Source organism: Neophocaena asiaeorientalis, unplaced genomic scaffold, assembly GCF_003031525.2.
Source record: "Neophocaena asiaeorientalis asiaeorientalis breed wild unplaced genomic scaffold, Neophocaena_asiaeorientalis_V1.1 scaffold692, whole genome shotgun sequence".
Classification (NCBI taxonomy): domain Eukaryota; kingdom Metazoa; phylum Chordata; class Mammalia; order Artiodactyla; family Phocoenidae; genus Neophocaena; species Neophocaena asiaeorientalis.
In genome coordinates this window covers 357,274-373,226 of record NW_020172814.1, presented here as the reverse complement: position 1 = coordinate 373,226, position 15,953 = coordinate 357,274, and the positions used below count along the sequence as shown (strand labels likewise).

At 37.2% G+C, this 15,953-nt stretch overlaps 1 protein-coding gene across 2 annotated transcripts in view; it reads left to right on the top strand.

The window, feature by feature from the left end:
• AKR1D1 (aldo-keto reductase family 1 member D1) overlaps positions 1-15,731 on the top strand; it is a 31,721-nt gene extending 15,990 nt beyond the window's left edge. Inside the window, exons 5-9 of one of the 2 annotated variants that reach the window (XM_024741644.1) lie at positions 2,914-3,036; positions 8,560-8,669; positions 9,362-9,527; positions 12,691-12,773; positions 15,317-15,731. In XM_024741644.1, coding sequence (XP_024597412.1) covers positions 2,914-3,036; positions 8,560-8,669; positions 9,362-9,527; positions 12,691-12,773; positions 15,317-15,359 — 525 coding nt within the window. In that variant the 3' untranslated portion in view covers positions 15,360-15,731. The remainder of the gene's footprint in view (positions 1-2,913; positions 3,037-8,559; positions 8,670-9,361; positions 9,528-12,690; positions 12,774-15,316) is intronic. The other variant, XM_024741645.1, reaches the window with a different exon arrangement.
• The last annotated feature ends 222 nt before the right edge of the window (positions 15,732-15,953 follow it).

Genomic DNA, 15,953 nt, shown 5'->3' with positions numbered 1-15,953 from the left:
CTAGGATTGGAGTCTGGCATTCTTCTCTAAGGGACTGCCTCACAGTGTACCTAATATCCTCAGGAGAAAATGAGCCCAGAGCCCAAAATAACAAGGCATTTATTTCACAAGGAAACAACATATCTCAATTACATATCGCAACAAAAACAGAACAGAGGACCAAGAACTTTTTAATTAGCCAATTAATATATTCAAGGAGATAAAAGAAAGATATCGGCAATATGAAATAAGAACAAGAAAACATTTTTTTAAAACAAGCAAAAATAATAATTATGAAAAACAAAAACACAGGGCAGTAGATGGGATAAAAATAGAATGGGTACAGATAAGGAAAAGATGATCAGCTTAAAAGATCAGAATGAGGAAATCTCCCACTTGAAGAAGGAAAGGACAAGAAAAAATTTTAAATGTGAAATATGAAAAGCTAAGAGATGTAAATCATAAAATTAGAATTTCCAGTATCCACACAATAGAAGTCTTAGAAAAAAAGAAAAGGAAGTAATAATTGAAGAAAAAACCCAGAGATATTGAAAAGGCATGAATTACCAAAGAGGAAAGAGAAAGAAACCCATACCTGGATGCTTTATAGTGAAATTTCAGGATGTCAAACATAAAGAGAAAATGTTAAAACTTCCGGAGTATAGCAAACAAGCCAGTAAAGGAGACAAAAAGAAATAATAAAAAATAATCAGTCTAAGAGAAGGCAGGAAAATAAGAAAAAAGGGGAAATGAATAGATGGGAAAAACAGAAAATAAATAGCAATATGGGGGATTTAAATTCAGTGGTGTCAATAATCACAGTGTATGTAAAGAGCCTAAACAACCCAGTTAAAATGCAGAGGTTTTCAGAATGGATAAAAAGCAAAACCCCACTATATATTATATACAAGAAACTCATTTTAAATAATAAGACACACAACTAAGCCCATGTGCCACAACTACTGAGCCTGCGTGCTGCAGCTACTGAAACCCGCATACCTAGAACCCGTGCTCAGCAACAAGAGAAAGCCACCGCAATGAGAAGCCTGCACACCGCAACGAAGAGTAGCCCCTGCTCACCACAACTAAAGAAAGCCTGCACACAGCAACAAAGACCCAACGCAGCCAAAAATTTTTTAAATAATAAATAAATAATAAAACAAATAGGTTGAAAGTAAAAGGTTAAAAAAAAAAGTAAAAGTCTAGAATAAGATGTACTAGGCTGACAGTAATCAAAAGAGAGCTGGAGTAACCATTTTAATATCAACAAAAATTTCAGAGCAAAGAGTGTTACCAGGGATAAGGAATTTTGTTTTATAATAATAAAGGGTTCAATCCTAAACATCTATGCACCTAAAAACGGAACTCCAAAATACATGAAGCAAAACTAAGAGAAGTGAAAAGAGAAAAAGAATAATCTAGTCAGAGATTTCAAAACCTCTCTTTTGATAATTGAGATAATAAGTAGACAGAAAGTCTATAGAATATAGGAACTTAAACATTATCAAACAACTTGACCTAATTGACATTTATAGAATACTTTTCCAAAATATAACAGAATGCTATTTTTCAAGTGCACATGGAATACTTCACAAAATAGTTCATTTTCTGAGACATAAAACGGATCTCAATACATTTAAAAATGTTCTTAGGGCTTCCCTGGTGGCGCAGTGGTTGACAGTCCGCCTGCCTATGCAGGAGACACGGGTTCGTGCCCCGGTCTGGGAAGATCCCACATGCCGCGGGGCGGCTGGGCCCGTGAGCCATGGCCATTGAGCCTGCGCGTCTGGAGCCTGTGCTCCGCAGCGGGAGAGGCCACAGCAGTGAGAGGCCCGTGTACAGCAAAAAAAAAAAAAGAGAGATTCTTCATGCAAAGTAGGCTGTCTGATGACATTGGAATTAAATTTGAGTCAATAACAAAAATAGATCTGAAAAAAATATATATATATATCTGAAAAATCATCATATATTTGGAAACTAAGAAGATACGTGTAAATAACCCATAAGATAAAGAAAAAATAACAAAATCTGAATCTATATGTACTCTATATGCTAGCAACACACAATTGGAAATGGAATTTTTTAAAAACAATGTTAAATATTTAGAGATAAATTTAACAAAATCTATGCAAGACATATAGTTAAAACTACAATATTTTACTGAGAGGATTTTTTGTTAATTTGAACAAATAGAGAGCTGTATCATGTTCTTTGATGGAAAGATTGAATACAGATAATTTGTTAATTCTCCCCTAATTCATGGATAGATTCAGTGCAATCCCAATGACTATCCCAAAGGAAATTGAAAAGCTGATTCTAAAATGTATAGGGAAGTACAAAAACCATAATGATAAAGATTTAATTTACTAAGAAGATATATCAGTCTTAAACACATATGTACCAAATAAAATATCTTCAATATATATAAAGCAAAAATTGATAGAATACAGAAAGACACTGGTAAATCCACTGTTACAGTGGGAGATTTCTGATATATTTCTCTAAATTATTGAAAAGCCAGGAAAAGCTAGACCTAATCTTCTATATAATGCGTGTGTATGTGAGAGAGAGAAACAAGAAGGATCTGTATCCAAAAATAGGAGAATATACATTTTCCACACATACCAGACACATAAAAATTTTCAGGTACTATACCATAAAGAAAGCCTCAACAAATTTTAAGAAATAAGATCATTATTTTCATGCTGGTATACATTATGAAAATACAAGGGGAAGATATGATATACAGCATTTCCCCAAAATCATTCAATTACAGAATTCCTGCCTATCTCCTCCACTTTTCTTTAGTTCACAGAATGCCTATTAATATACCCAGGGACTTTACTTTTTAAAGAATGCACAGTCACCTTTATAAATGTTTATTCTTGCTTGTGTTAAGGTTTCTTTCTTGACCCATTGGCTCTTACCCTACAGGCTTTAGAAGCTTGCAAAGATGCTGGCTTGGTGAAATCCCTCGGTGTATCCAATTTTAACCGTAGGCAGCTGGAGCTTATTCTGAACAAACCAGGACTTAAGCATAAGCCAGTCAGCAACCAGGTACAGCTTGACAAGGGGAGGGAGGGGAGGGGGGGTGTGGGGATTGGGGAATGTGGGAGGATCCATTACTCAACAGAAAGGATCCTGGACTAGGAGTCAGGAAGTCTTGTGGTCACTTTACGTATATCTCATCATTAGACCGTGGGCAAGTCAATTTATGTCTCTTAAGAAAAAAGATTTGAAAGTTCAAATCCAAAAAGTAACCCAAACTTTTTCTGAAGAAAAATAATAATGTAGGGGAACAAAACCTACCAGACATTGACACACAGAGTATTTAAAATAATGTAAGATTAGCACAAGAACCAACATACAAATAAATAGAAAATAAGAGATACCTTAGAAACGGTCTCAAATAAAATAAAAACTTAATGTAAAATAAAATAGCACAAACTAATGACAAAGGAATTGATTTTTCAGTAAATAGTGTGGGGAAAATTGAGAGTTATATAGTAACAAATATAGATCTTTGCCTCATGTTATACTCCAAAGTGTCCCTTTGATCAGGCGTTAAAGAAGAAACAAGAAATTGTGAATACTACAAAAGAATTTTAGTTTTCTGGAGCTATGGATAGAAAGGGAAGCCATGGGAAAATTATAAAGAAAACCAATACATGTAATAGTGTAAAAATGTTAAACACTAAAAATATTAGAAACAAAGAGCAAACAAAATTAGATGATTATATCTAAAAATATAACAGAAAAAGGGGATCATGTCCTTACGAATTAAAAGCCTAATAAAAATCAATGAGAAAAATACTAAGACTCAAAAGAAATGAACAGAAAGTCACAGAAGACAGATTGCAAGACTGATAAACGTATGAAAAATATTTAGCTGCTCTAGTAATTATGGAAATTTAAATTTAAGTGTAATTTTGTATCAAATTAGCAAAGTTTCTGTTTTATTTTTTAATATAGTGTTCCATGTAAGCAAGTGATGGAGTGCTGGCAAATGCAAATTGGTTCAACCTTCCTGAAAAGCAATTTTGCAATAGGTAGCAAGAGCCTTAAAAAGTGTTCAGTTTTCGATTTCTAGGAATCCATCCTTGTGAAAAAAAATCAGAACACCCATATGTGTGTTTGTCACAGCACTTTATGTGTATGTTTGTCGCAGCACTGTTTATCATGGCAAAAAAAAAAAAAAAAAACCAAAAAGGAAAAAACATAAAAATGAAAAATTCAGGGAATGCAGCCCTTTTTATCATGGAAAAAAAAAAAAAAAAAACACCAAAAAGGAAACAACATAAATATGAAAAATTCAGGGAATGTTTACATAAACTTTGAAACATTTATAATATGTGAAATCTTAACAAAAAATGTTCTTGAATCACTCTTGAGGAAAATAGAAATGGCCACGATATTAAATGGAAAGACCAGGATACAAAACATAATATAGTATGAAGGCGATTATATTATTTAAAAAGTGCAAATATTGGAAAGAAATATGTCAAAATGCTAACCGTGGCTATCTCTGGCTGTGAATTTTACAAGTAAATTCTGTTTTCTTCTTTATGCTTTTCTGTATTTCAAGTCTTCTGCAGTGAGCATATATTACTCTTGTAATCACAACAAAATATTATTGTTAAATGGGGATATGACATCCTCTTCCCCCTACTTCATAAAACATTAAGAAGCTGCACTAAAAAATGCTCTTGGAACTGGTAAATATTCACAAACTTGGATTATGGTGGACTTGTTTGTTGAATTCATTGTTATTAGAAACTCAAAAGGATTCATAACAGAAAAAATGAATTACCTACATCATGACAGTAGCCCACAGCTAAATAGAAGTGTTGCCATATTTAGAAGTACCACTTCCGAACTGATACCGCAGCTAGCGCTATATCATACGCTCTCAGGAACAGAGAGCAACAACCTTTGCCTTCCTCATTGATCTCAATCCATCCCTTTATTCCTAACCAATCCCCTACCCAGCATATCCTTCACATCTCCTTCCTGCACCCCTAAGAACAATATTTTGTTCTAAAAATGTTGAAGTGACAAGCAGCTTTCTTCTTACAAATGCACAGAGACATATGGTGATTTTCGACCTGAGAATGAAAAATAGTGAAAATTCGACAGTGTGTTTCCTCATGCCAAGGAGGAAATACCCTGATCTGTTGGCACAAGAATGTCGATCAGCTTCACAAATATACCCTGAAAGAGAATCAAGGCTTGTTGGAAGATCATAGCCTGAACCTATTCATGTGTCCTGTTGTGTCTGAAAGCAGAATATGTCAAAACTCTAGAGCTGGCAAGGTCAAACTGCAGGTCTCCCAGCCACCAGCCATGACCCTATGCCCTGGTAGGACCATCTCTACTCCAGAGATACAAAATGAGCAGCTTTCAACCCAGGAATACGGTGAGCATATTTTGGGCATTAGACAGAGTGGACACATTTCATGTGCAAGGGATAGATACCTGAAGGCTTGCCTGATTCAAAATTCACGTATTTCAAAACTAATTTTCCCATTAGACTAAATCTAACGTAAAATTTGCAAAATTTTATATTTTTCATTGACTTCGTGAACAAATTGACATAGAATATAACCTCACTCTATACTCGTTCTCAGAGCTTGAGCAATCCAAGATTCCTTAGTACTCCCTATGATGTCCGTCTGAAGCAATGTCCCTCCAGGCTCCGCCCCTGGCTTATACTGTCTGAAAGCCTTCCTAGAGTCATACAGTGCTCTCCCAGCCCAGTTCAAAGGGGACTGTGGATCTATCTCAAGCCATTTAATTTCATACAAAGTTCCAACACCTAACTCTAGGAACGAAGGAAAGAAGGGAGGTAAGGAGGGACGGAGGGAAGGAAAGAAGAAGGGAAGGAGTAAGGAAACTTTCCACATTCTTCAGTTTTTCCTGATCCTATTCACCATGCCTAACTCACAGGTGTCCTGACACAGAAATTAGTAAATTGTTGTTGAGTGACTTCATTAATGAAATGAAAATTCAATGCAGTTTTTCATGGAAAGACAGAAGAGGTTGGGTTAATTAATGAAAGGACTTTTGCTATTTTCCTTCATGGATTCTGTCCCGCTTCTTAACTTCACCCTGTGAGATTTTGATATCTAAAACTACAGCATTACCAAAGGGTGTTGTAAAACCCCGGACACACCAAGACGCTGACAACTTACATCAGTTTTACATAGCAAACAAGGAAAAGTAAATACTGCAGCTCCACTGGCTCATTCACAAAGGGCTCTAAGCAGTCCCTAGCAAAGAAGGAAGGCAAGTGTGCTGAGGTACCCTTCTCCTTAGAAATAAGGATGACATCAAGGCCCTGCAACATCAGGAATCATCACCACTCTCTACCTTAAACTGAGCATCCGGTCCCAGCCAGAAATTACCAGCTGTACCCCATACGAAGCCCAGCCTCCAACAGTCTGCAGCATCGAGAGTGATGTTTCCTAAGATTCTGGCTTCGTCCTCGCTGTATAACTCTTGTTTTCACTCATTCAACAAATGGTCATCAAGCACCTGCCTTATGCCAGGCACTGTGCTAGGTTCTAGGCATGCAAAAGTGACCAAAGACAGATATAGTCCTTGCTCGCATGGATCATACATTAATGGAGTCAGGAAAGTTATATGTAATTGGAAACTGAGACAGATGCTCTGAAGAGAAGGAATGTGACTCTCTGAGGCCATATGCACTTGGGTCATGTTAGCTTACCCACTCCCACCCCCACCCTCACCTCCATCCCTAGAATTTCCTTCACTGAGTGGTCCTTTAGCCATATGCCCTCAAGTTTTTAATCAAAAAACTATCTATGCAAAGATCTTTGTTATATTACATATTATATTATATATTTGAGTTTATATTACATTAACTCAAATTTTTGTTGAGTATGGGTTTCTAGTATGTTGCCCAATGCAACTTTCTGTAAACTCCCGAATTTGTTCACAGAATGGATATTCACATACCTGTTTGTTTTATTTTTTAATTGTATTAGCCTTTCTTTGTATACATTTTGTTTTATATATATATATATATATACACACACAAATACACACACATATATATGTATATAGGTAAATGCACATGCTATATACACATGTGCATATACACATTTAGGCCAGAGACCATAACAGCACTCCAGCTGATTAGAAAGGAGTCCCTGTGGGGTAAATTAAATGTGTTTGGTGCAAGCAGGCAGGCATGAAAGTAAGGAATTCACACTTAGTCTTTAAGCGATGACGTGACATGGTAAAAAAAAAACTGTCTGAAAAGATTAGTGTACCAATAAGATAGAAAATGAGAAAGAGACCAAAGGGGGAGAGTAATGCTAGGAGTGGGAGAGGGTAAGGGAAAGAAATACAGTCCACCCTCCATATCCATGGATGCAGAACCCGCAAATATAGAGGGCCCACTGTACTACACCATTTCATAGAATGGACTTGAGCATCTCCGGATTTTGGTGTTTGCTGGGGTGGGGGTGTGTGTCCTGGAACCAATCCTACGTGAATACCTAGGGACTACTGTACTATGGACACTCTGTGTCACTTTTTAGAATTAAGAAATGTTCCCAAGTTGGGGAGAAAACAAAAGTGTCTTAGGGAAAAGGAGGGATCAAGATTATGAGGGAGCAGGGGAAAAAGAAGAAATGGGAGAAACTGACAAGGGGGAAAAAGAAAGTTTATCAAATTAGGAAAAGGAAAGAAGACCCACCTCTAAGAGTTCCAGTTTACCTTTCCACTTCATCAATAGCATTTTCTTGTGCCTTCTAGAAATGTAACGTCAAGTATTTAATACTTTAGATAGTGAAAATAATAATTATATACTTAAAATATTTTAATTAAGACTTGGTTGATTTTAATTAAAAAGAAAGCAAACACGTAGGTCAAAAACTACCATAGTGGGCTTCCCTGGTGGCGCAGTTCCCAAAAAAAAAAAAAAAAAAAAAAAAAAACTACCATAGTGTTTAAGAAGAAACTTTGAGAAGAACTTTTGTTGACACATGTGTTTTTAGTGCAGGAATCCTGTCAGTAAGATACAGAAAATGAAACTAGGCCTACACTTGGGGTAAAGAACTCTCCACCAAGAAGACAAAATTCATCTGTAAATTTAGTTTTATACACACTCTACCTCTTGTGAAAATATTCTTAGATGTTTGATAGTGAGGGACAGAGGGCTTCTGCAACACGTCACTTCTATTTACCAAGACTGTAATGTGAACCTCGAGACTGCGTGTTTGTTATGGAAAATTGTATTTGCTAGAATATTTACTATAAATAATTGAATCTGTTCACTTAAAGTTTTAAACTGATAGCTGTAAAAATTGAATTTGTCCCCCAATTATTTTAGGATTAACCCACAGATGGTGACCTCACTAACCTTGTTTTAATGCATCTCACCGATATATAAACAATGTAAACTTCCTTGTTGGGAAAAATATTTAAGATTTGCCTTGCTATCCAGAATACTTTTCAATCGATTTTATTGAAGAACTTTTTACAAACTATATAAAATTGCATTCATCCAAAAGCCCTTAATTTTGTGCTCTGCTCTCCAATGCAACCACATAGGTTGAATGCCATCCATATTTCACCCAGCCAAAACTCTTGAAATTTTGCCAACAACATGACATTGTCATTATTGCATACAGCCCTTTGGGGACCTCTAGGAATCCATCCTGGTAAGTAATGCTGTCTGTCTCCTCGGGAAGTATATTTCCTTGGTGTAGAGTGTGAGGCTAATGTAAATTACTTGACTGAAATGACTCTATTCAGCTGTTTGATCTTAAGGAAGTAATTTCTTCAAGTCATTCTCCACATATGCAAATTAGAGCTAACACAACCTTCCTCACTGAGGTGTTGTAATAATTGATTAGACTCTACCTGTGGAAGTGCCTACCAGGACCTTATTATTTGACAAAGAGTCTCTATGGCCATATTCCGAAATTTTTGAATGTTTTAAATCTCTGTATTCAGTGGCAACACTTCTACTGTGATGCATTCCACAGACTTAAGTAGAAATTTTTCTACTCTAAGATGATTCCAAGAGTCGTGCCTTTGTTTCTTCTACTTCAGTCTTCTTGCCTTCCCCTCTGTGCCTACTTCCAACCCCATTCTCTCTATAAGATCCATCAAAGCAATATTATTTACCGTCTGGAAGAGGCAGCTCTGTGAATCTGCCTGTCTTGATCTTCCCGTACTAAGAGCAAGTCTTCTGAATTCTCTGCACTCAGAGAAGTTGGTTACAGGTGACCTGAAGTGTTCTGGATAGGTTACCAGGTGAATGGGGGTCAGAGGAGGAGGGTAACTGGTAAACCACTGGTTCTCATTACTCGGACTAAATATGATGCATGTTTCGATTTTTTTTTTAAAGGGTGAATGTGTCTTCCCCACCTTTGTTAAAGGATGCACTTCTAAACTCACTGGGGAAAAAATACAATAAGACAGCAGCTCAAGTTGTTTTGCGTTTCAACATCCAGCGAGGAGTGGTTGTCATTCCTAAAAGCTTTAACCCTGAAAGGATCAAAGAAAACTTTCAAGTAAGAGAACTGCTTCTGGAAATGTAAAAAGTAGGGTATTTTTTTTTTTTAGAGAGAATTTTGTCTTCAGATTAATAAGAAAGTTGCAATGCCTTCATATGTTATTTTATACCTGCTCCCCGACCCCCTCCGCCCATACCTGGATTTAATTTTAGCTGAATTTGAGACAATTCCTAGTAATTCAGGGATTTCTTTGCTGCTTGTAGGCTATCTAGCTCCTTTATTTCTTCTGTTTCCTTACCTATTGACTCTGGACACTATCTACTCCCTTCCCCACCAGCACAGCAGGAATAGAAGGTATAAAATTGGAAATTCATAACAGTCAACTTTCCACCTTCTTAATGGCTCTGGAAAAAGTTGGGGACAAATTTGGAAATTATTGAAGAGGATCATTTAGACTTCATAAATGCCAACCCCCTTTATTTCCTCTATAAGTAATCTGTAATCAGCATTATAAATTATAGGTGAGAAAAGAGGCCACTAGACAATGGAGTGATTAGTTTACTGTGCTACTTCCAAAGAATAAACTGCTAGGTAAATGCAGCCATAGAAAAGTACCATGTAAAGTTAGTCAGTTACCCATCAGTTAATAATTTAAATTTCAAAAGTAAGTTGTTTTTTGTCTTACTCATAATTAAAGATAAAAATGAGATAGTATTTATCCCCTCAGATAGGAAAATAATCAGAATGTTAACAGTGTGTGGGAAAACAGGCAGTTTCATGTAATACTATTAGAAACATAAATTGATGTAAGATTTGGAGAAGGATGTCATTTTTCCAGATCCATCAAAATTCAAACATACATGTCCATTGACCCAACAATCTTTTTCCCATAGATGTATTTGCATATTCATGCACACATATACAGATGTTTATTACAGCATACTTTATCAGCTAAAAAAAACTGGAAACAATTTTCAATAGGATATTGTAAAACAAATTATGATATATTTGTACAATGAAACAGTATATAGGAATTTTTATTTATTTTTCTTTTTTAACAGAACTCTACTGAGGTGTAATTGAAATGCAATGAACTGAACATAAAGTATAAAATTGGAAAAGTTTTGACATATGTACGCACCCATGAAACCATCACCACAATCAAGATAATGAACATACCCAGCACCTCCAATAGTCTCTTCATGCCCTTTTACAATCTATCCCTCCTGGTCCCCAATCCCAAGCAAGCACTGATTTTCTTTCTATCCCTATAGGCTACTTTGCATTTCCTAGAATTTCAAATGAATGAATTCACACAGTATGTGTACTTTTATATCCATTTTTAAATAATAAAGTGAAAATATAAGTACTGACATGGGAAGACATCCATGATATTAGACAATTATCTTCAGAGCTTTTTTGCTACCACATGAAGGAATGAAATTCAAATTTACCAAAGAAAAAGAGACATAATTTATTGGCTCTCATAACTGGAAAGTCCCTGGGTAGGTCAGACATGACTGGACACAGGTATTCTAATGATTTATAAAAGGATTGAGTGCTCCCCACCCCCTTTCTCCACATGGTGGCACACACAGATTAATATGGGTTAATCTGTTACCCACATTTAGTAAAGATGATCACAGATAAAGGCTTCTGTCTCTGTCAATCCCTGCTTGTCCTTTTATGGGTCATTGGCTACTCCCATAATAATCACTGTATCTAATGAAAAAGATACCTTGATTGGTCCCCTGGGCTACCTCCCTATTCTTGTGCTGAAGGAGGTGAGGTCATGTGACAAATAGTCCTACTAGGTGCGGGAAGGTGTTAAAGAAAAAGGAAGCTTGTAAGGATTTCTTTTATAAGTGACTGGTTCATTCATGACTGTTTTTATGTTATAATAAATTTCCTTCTACAATCTCATAACTCCAATTCTTGGATAATTAATAATCAAAGGAAAGAATGCTCTGAAAAGACCACTTGGAAACAATCCTTGGGGGAATGACTTAATAAATCGTATTACATCTATACTACGGATATAGTTGTTAAATAAATAAAGTCAGTCTATATATTTTGACAGAAAAGATCACCAAGACATATTATGTGAATGAGATAAAGTTGCAGAATAATAGAAATATGATACAATTGCATTTTGCTGTTGCTGTGTTGAATGTTTGGAAGGAATCTGTGGGAAGGGGAATAGGACTGCGGTGGTGGGTATCAAGAGGCACTTTTGTTTTTTTTACTCCATACATGTCCATGTATTTCTGTAGTGTTTCATTTCTTTACAAAAAGCATATATTCATGTATTACTTTTACAATTAAAATTTATTCATGTAGGGCTTCCCTGGTGGCGCAGTGGTTGAGAGTCCGCCTGCCGATGCAGGGGACGCAGGTTCGTGCCCCGGTCTGGGAAGATCCCACATGCCGTGGAGCAGCTAGGCCCGTGAGCCATGGCCGCTGAGGCTGCACGTCCGGAGCCTGTGCTCCGCAACGGGAGAGGCCACAGCAGTGAGAGGCCTGCGTACCGCAAAAAAAAAAAAATTTATTCATGTAAATTACTAAATTAAAAGTTAAGGGATAGAAAGATAAAATAATAAGAGAAATTATAAACAAACCAATTGTTAAAAATATAAATAAGCTAAAATAAACTATTAAAATGTTCATAAAGGACAATTATAAAACCAAGGTACAAACTGTACAAGCTAAAAAAAAAACAATGAAAAAGTAATTAGAATTAAAAGGTAGATAAAGAGACATTAAAAATGACAAGAGAAAGGATTAATATGATGAACCAAAGCAAATTAAAAGTTAAAAAAAATACATAAGCAAATTTACAGACTAGGGAATATTGTTAAAAAAAAAAAAAGTGCACAAAGGCCATAGTCCAGAATCAAAAGTTCAGCATCTTATACCAAAATAATAAGAATTCTTCACTTTTAGATTTTTAGGAGATGTTCTGAATGCGTATTGTTTCAGAACATTTGAAATTTCTTGCAAGATGTCCCCAGCAGGATTGTCTTAAAGACAAAGGGCAGAAAGAATTCCACCTCCACATGGGTGGGGTGGTCCCCCCGCACTAGCCCAACTCCTCTAAGACATTTGCAGAGATGTTCATAAACCTTTGAAGGGCTCCCACTGCTGGCCTCACTCCCTGATCCCAAGCTTGACCCATCTTCTACTATTATAAATGTCTGTTTTTTTGTTTCTGTTATTTCAGATATTTGACTTTTCTCTCACTGAAGAAGAAATGAAGGACATTGAAGACCTGAATAAAAATGTCCGCTTCGTGGAAATGCTCATGTGAGTTCTGGGGGATCATTAATCAGGTTCTGTGCAGTGATGTTGGATTGTCAAGTGTCAACCAACAGGCTCTCATGAATCGGGACCATGTCCATGGAAGGCACAAGGGTAAACGCCAGTGGGCAGCATGTTCTGAATCAGGAACTTCCTACAAACCTGCATTTTTGTTTAAAAGAATATTTCTGACGTTTATGACATTCCCATTGGTTAGGTTAAGGCATCACAGGCAAAAAATATTGAGGAGAATTAAATCACAGTTTTCGTTATGTTAATACAACAGCAGCACAGATATGCAAACAACATACTTATTTCTTCCTTAGAAATCAAAGTGGGCACAAATTAGAGCAAAGCTGTCAACAAGAACAATTCCTGGGAGAGAGGCATTAGAGTGCAGTAGAAAGAGCACCAGGTTGAGTTTTAGACAAATGTTTGCCTATAAGATTTGGAGCTTCTGGCTTCACCTATTGTCTGACTTCCCACAAGCAAAATTCCTTGGAAGTGTTGCCAAATTTAACTATCAACTGAACTAACCCTTTATTCTCTGAATATTACAGAGCCTTAAAAATAAAAAAAAAGAATATAGTTCATGTATATATACACACATATATATTTGTATACATACATACCCACATTTTTTCTTCTTAATCATTCTTCATTAATATTTCCAGTTCTTGAAATCACCTGGATAGTATTCTTCTTTTTACAATCTTCTCTTTAAGTGTGCATTTAGAAAATGCTCGTTAAGATGGTTTGTATAGTTTGGGCGCTTATCTTATTGGTCCCACTATTTTTCATGAGTCAGAAAGTGCGGACTGTGCTAACACTGAATTTCTGAATCAATTTCTGAATTAATAAACAGCTTTCTAATGTGAATTTTCCAGGGGAAAAACTATTTGAAATCAAGAAGCACCTCCTAGCCTCAAGAACATAAAAGTAAACACAAACAGAGAACTAACCCTTACACGTTAATTAACAGCTCTTGAAGATAAACTATTTCTATTGAATAAATATCATTAAATTAAAAATAGTAAGAGATAGCCAATCCTCCAATATGCTGTTTTTGTTTTTTTTTAAAGTTGGTTAGTGACATTATTTGGTTTGACATTTTATTTATTTCTTTATTTCTTTATGGCTGTGTTGGGTTCTCGCTGCACGCGGGCTTCCTCTAGTTGCGGTGAGCAGAGGCTACTCTTCGTTGCGGTGCGTGGGCTTCTCATTGCAGTGGCTTATCTTGTTGCGGAGCACGGGCTCTAGGCGCACGGACTTCAGTAGTGTGGCACGCGGGCTCAGAAATTGTGGCTCACAGGCTCTAGAGCACAGGCTCAGTAGTTGTGGGACACAGGCTTAGTTGCTCCATGGTATGTGAGATCTTCCCGGACCAGGGCTCCAACCCATCTCCCCTGCATTGGCAGGCGGATTCTCAACCACTGCATCACCAGGGAAGCCCAACCTTTGACATTTTTAATACCTAATTCTAGGAACACTGGGAAAATAACTCATCACATCTGGAAATAACTAGAAAAATTAGCAAGGAGAAACAAAGATTAGGCCCCATTGATCAAAAAAATATCATTTAGGGATGCTGGGCCAAGGTTCTGCTGCTTTTCATCTGGCTGATCCTTGATATTTGAGAGCCTTCTCTGGTTTTGTTTTATATTTTAATTTAAAGCTCATAGTACTTGCAGAGAACTAAATCTTAGGTGTGCTTCAGTACAGGCACACACACACTCCAGTCCTTTTATAGACTATTTCAACATTTCTGTTTAAGAGGTAGCTTCATCATTATCATCACTGTCATCATCATCATGGAAACTTACTTTGCTGGTCATCAACTTTCTAAATCTCAAACTTTCAACTCTCAGGAGGCCTCGTGATAGGGGCAAGTAAAAACTCTGGGAAGAGACTGACACTGATTCATGATAGAGTTTTTTTGTTTGTTTGTTTGTTTTTGCGGTACCCGGGCCTCTCACTGCTGTGGCCTCTCCCGTTGCGGAGCACAGGCTCCGGACGCGCAGGCTCAGCGGCCATGGCTCACGGGCCCAGCCGCTCCGCGGCATGTGGGATCCTCCCGGACCGGGGCACGAACCCGTGTCCCCTGCATTGGCAGGCGGACTCTCAACCACTGCGCCACCAGGGAAGCCCCATAATAGAGTTTTGAAGAGAAATGCTTATGTGGTTTATTGAAATGGGAGGAGGTTTATATCAAGAGAGCAGAAGGAGGAAGAAGTTGGGACAAAGTGTGTAAGTAGGCAGGTATTGCTCACCTCCTGTGCTTTTGTTTTAAGAAAATGTTAATATGGAGACAACTAGCCTTCTCCTCCCAATCCCCCCACCCCACACTTACACCCAGGGTGCTATCTGGGGCTTCAGTAAAAGGTGCTGGCTTAAGGGGAAACAGGGGAGGAGAATAGGCACGAAACAGAAATGGAATGAGTAAGAGAAAGAGGGAATGGTCGGTGAAGTTACCAAAGAATGCTAGTAACACATACAGCCATGCAGCATTTGAAGTGAACTTTTTCCCTGTGGGGGAATTGTTTTGGCAGGTGGTGTGACCATCCTGAATACCCATTTCATGATGAATACTGACTTCAGAGAGCTCTGCAACAGACATTTTCCCTCTATATGTGCCAGGACTTTGGGCTGGGTGGTTCTTCCAGCTATGGAAATCAAAGGACTTTACTATCCTCAGATGAAATGGTGATGGAGACACACTTAACTTTTGTGTAGTGTAAGTGACTTTGACTTAGCTATGTGGGGGGAAAAAATAGGTTTAAATCTGTTGAAATAACTTGGAAATTATCAGCTAATATTTTATTAAATCAATGTCTTCTGGGTTTCAGAAAGAAAAATATTAGGCTTTAGAAAAGACTTCAAAGGCAACATATGAAGATAAATAACACATGAATTCGGATACTGCTGCCATGGGTAGTCTGAGTTCTTTAGCAGTTAACAGGGCAACAGCAAGGATGGAGAGCTGGACCATGCCAGTGTGCTGGCAGTGGTCTTGATGGTTTGGACCATTGACTGTAACACAGACACAGCCAAGGTAAGATCCACACATGCATTATTAACAGGGAAGTGATTTGCTTCACCTTGAGTAGAGAGAGAGGGCTAAGTATAGAAAAGTCTTACTATAGAGCTAATTAAACACCACAGCGGTCAACAAAGCCATACTGATTT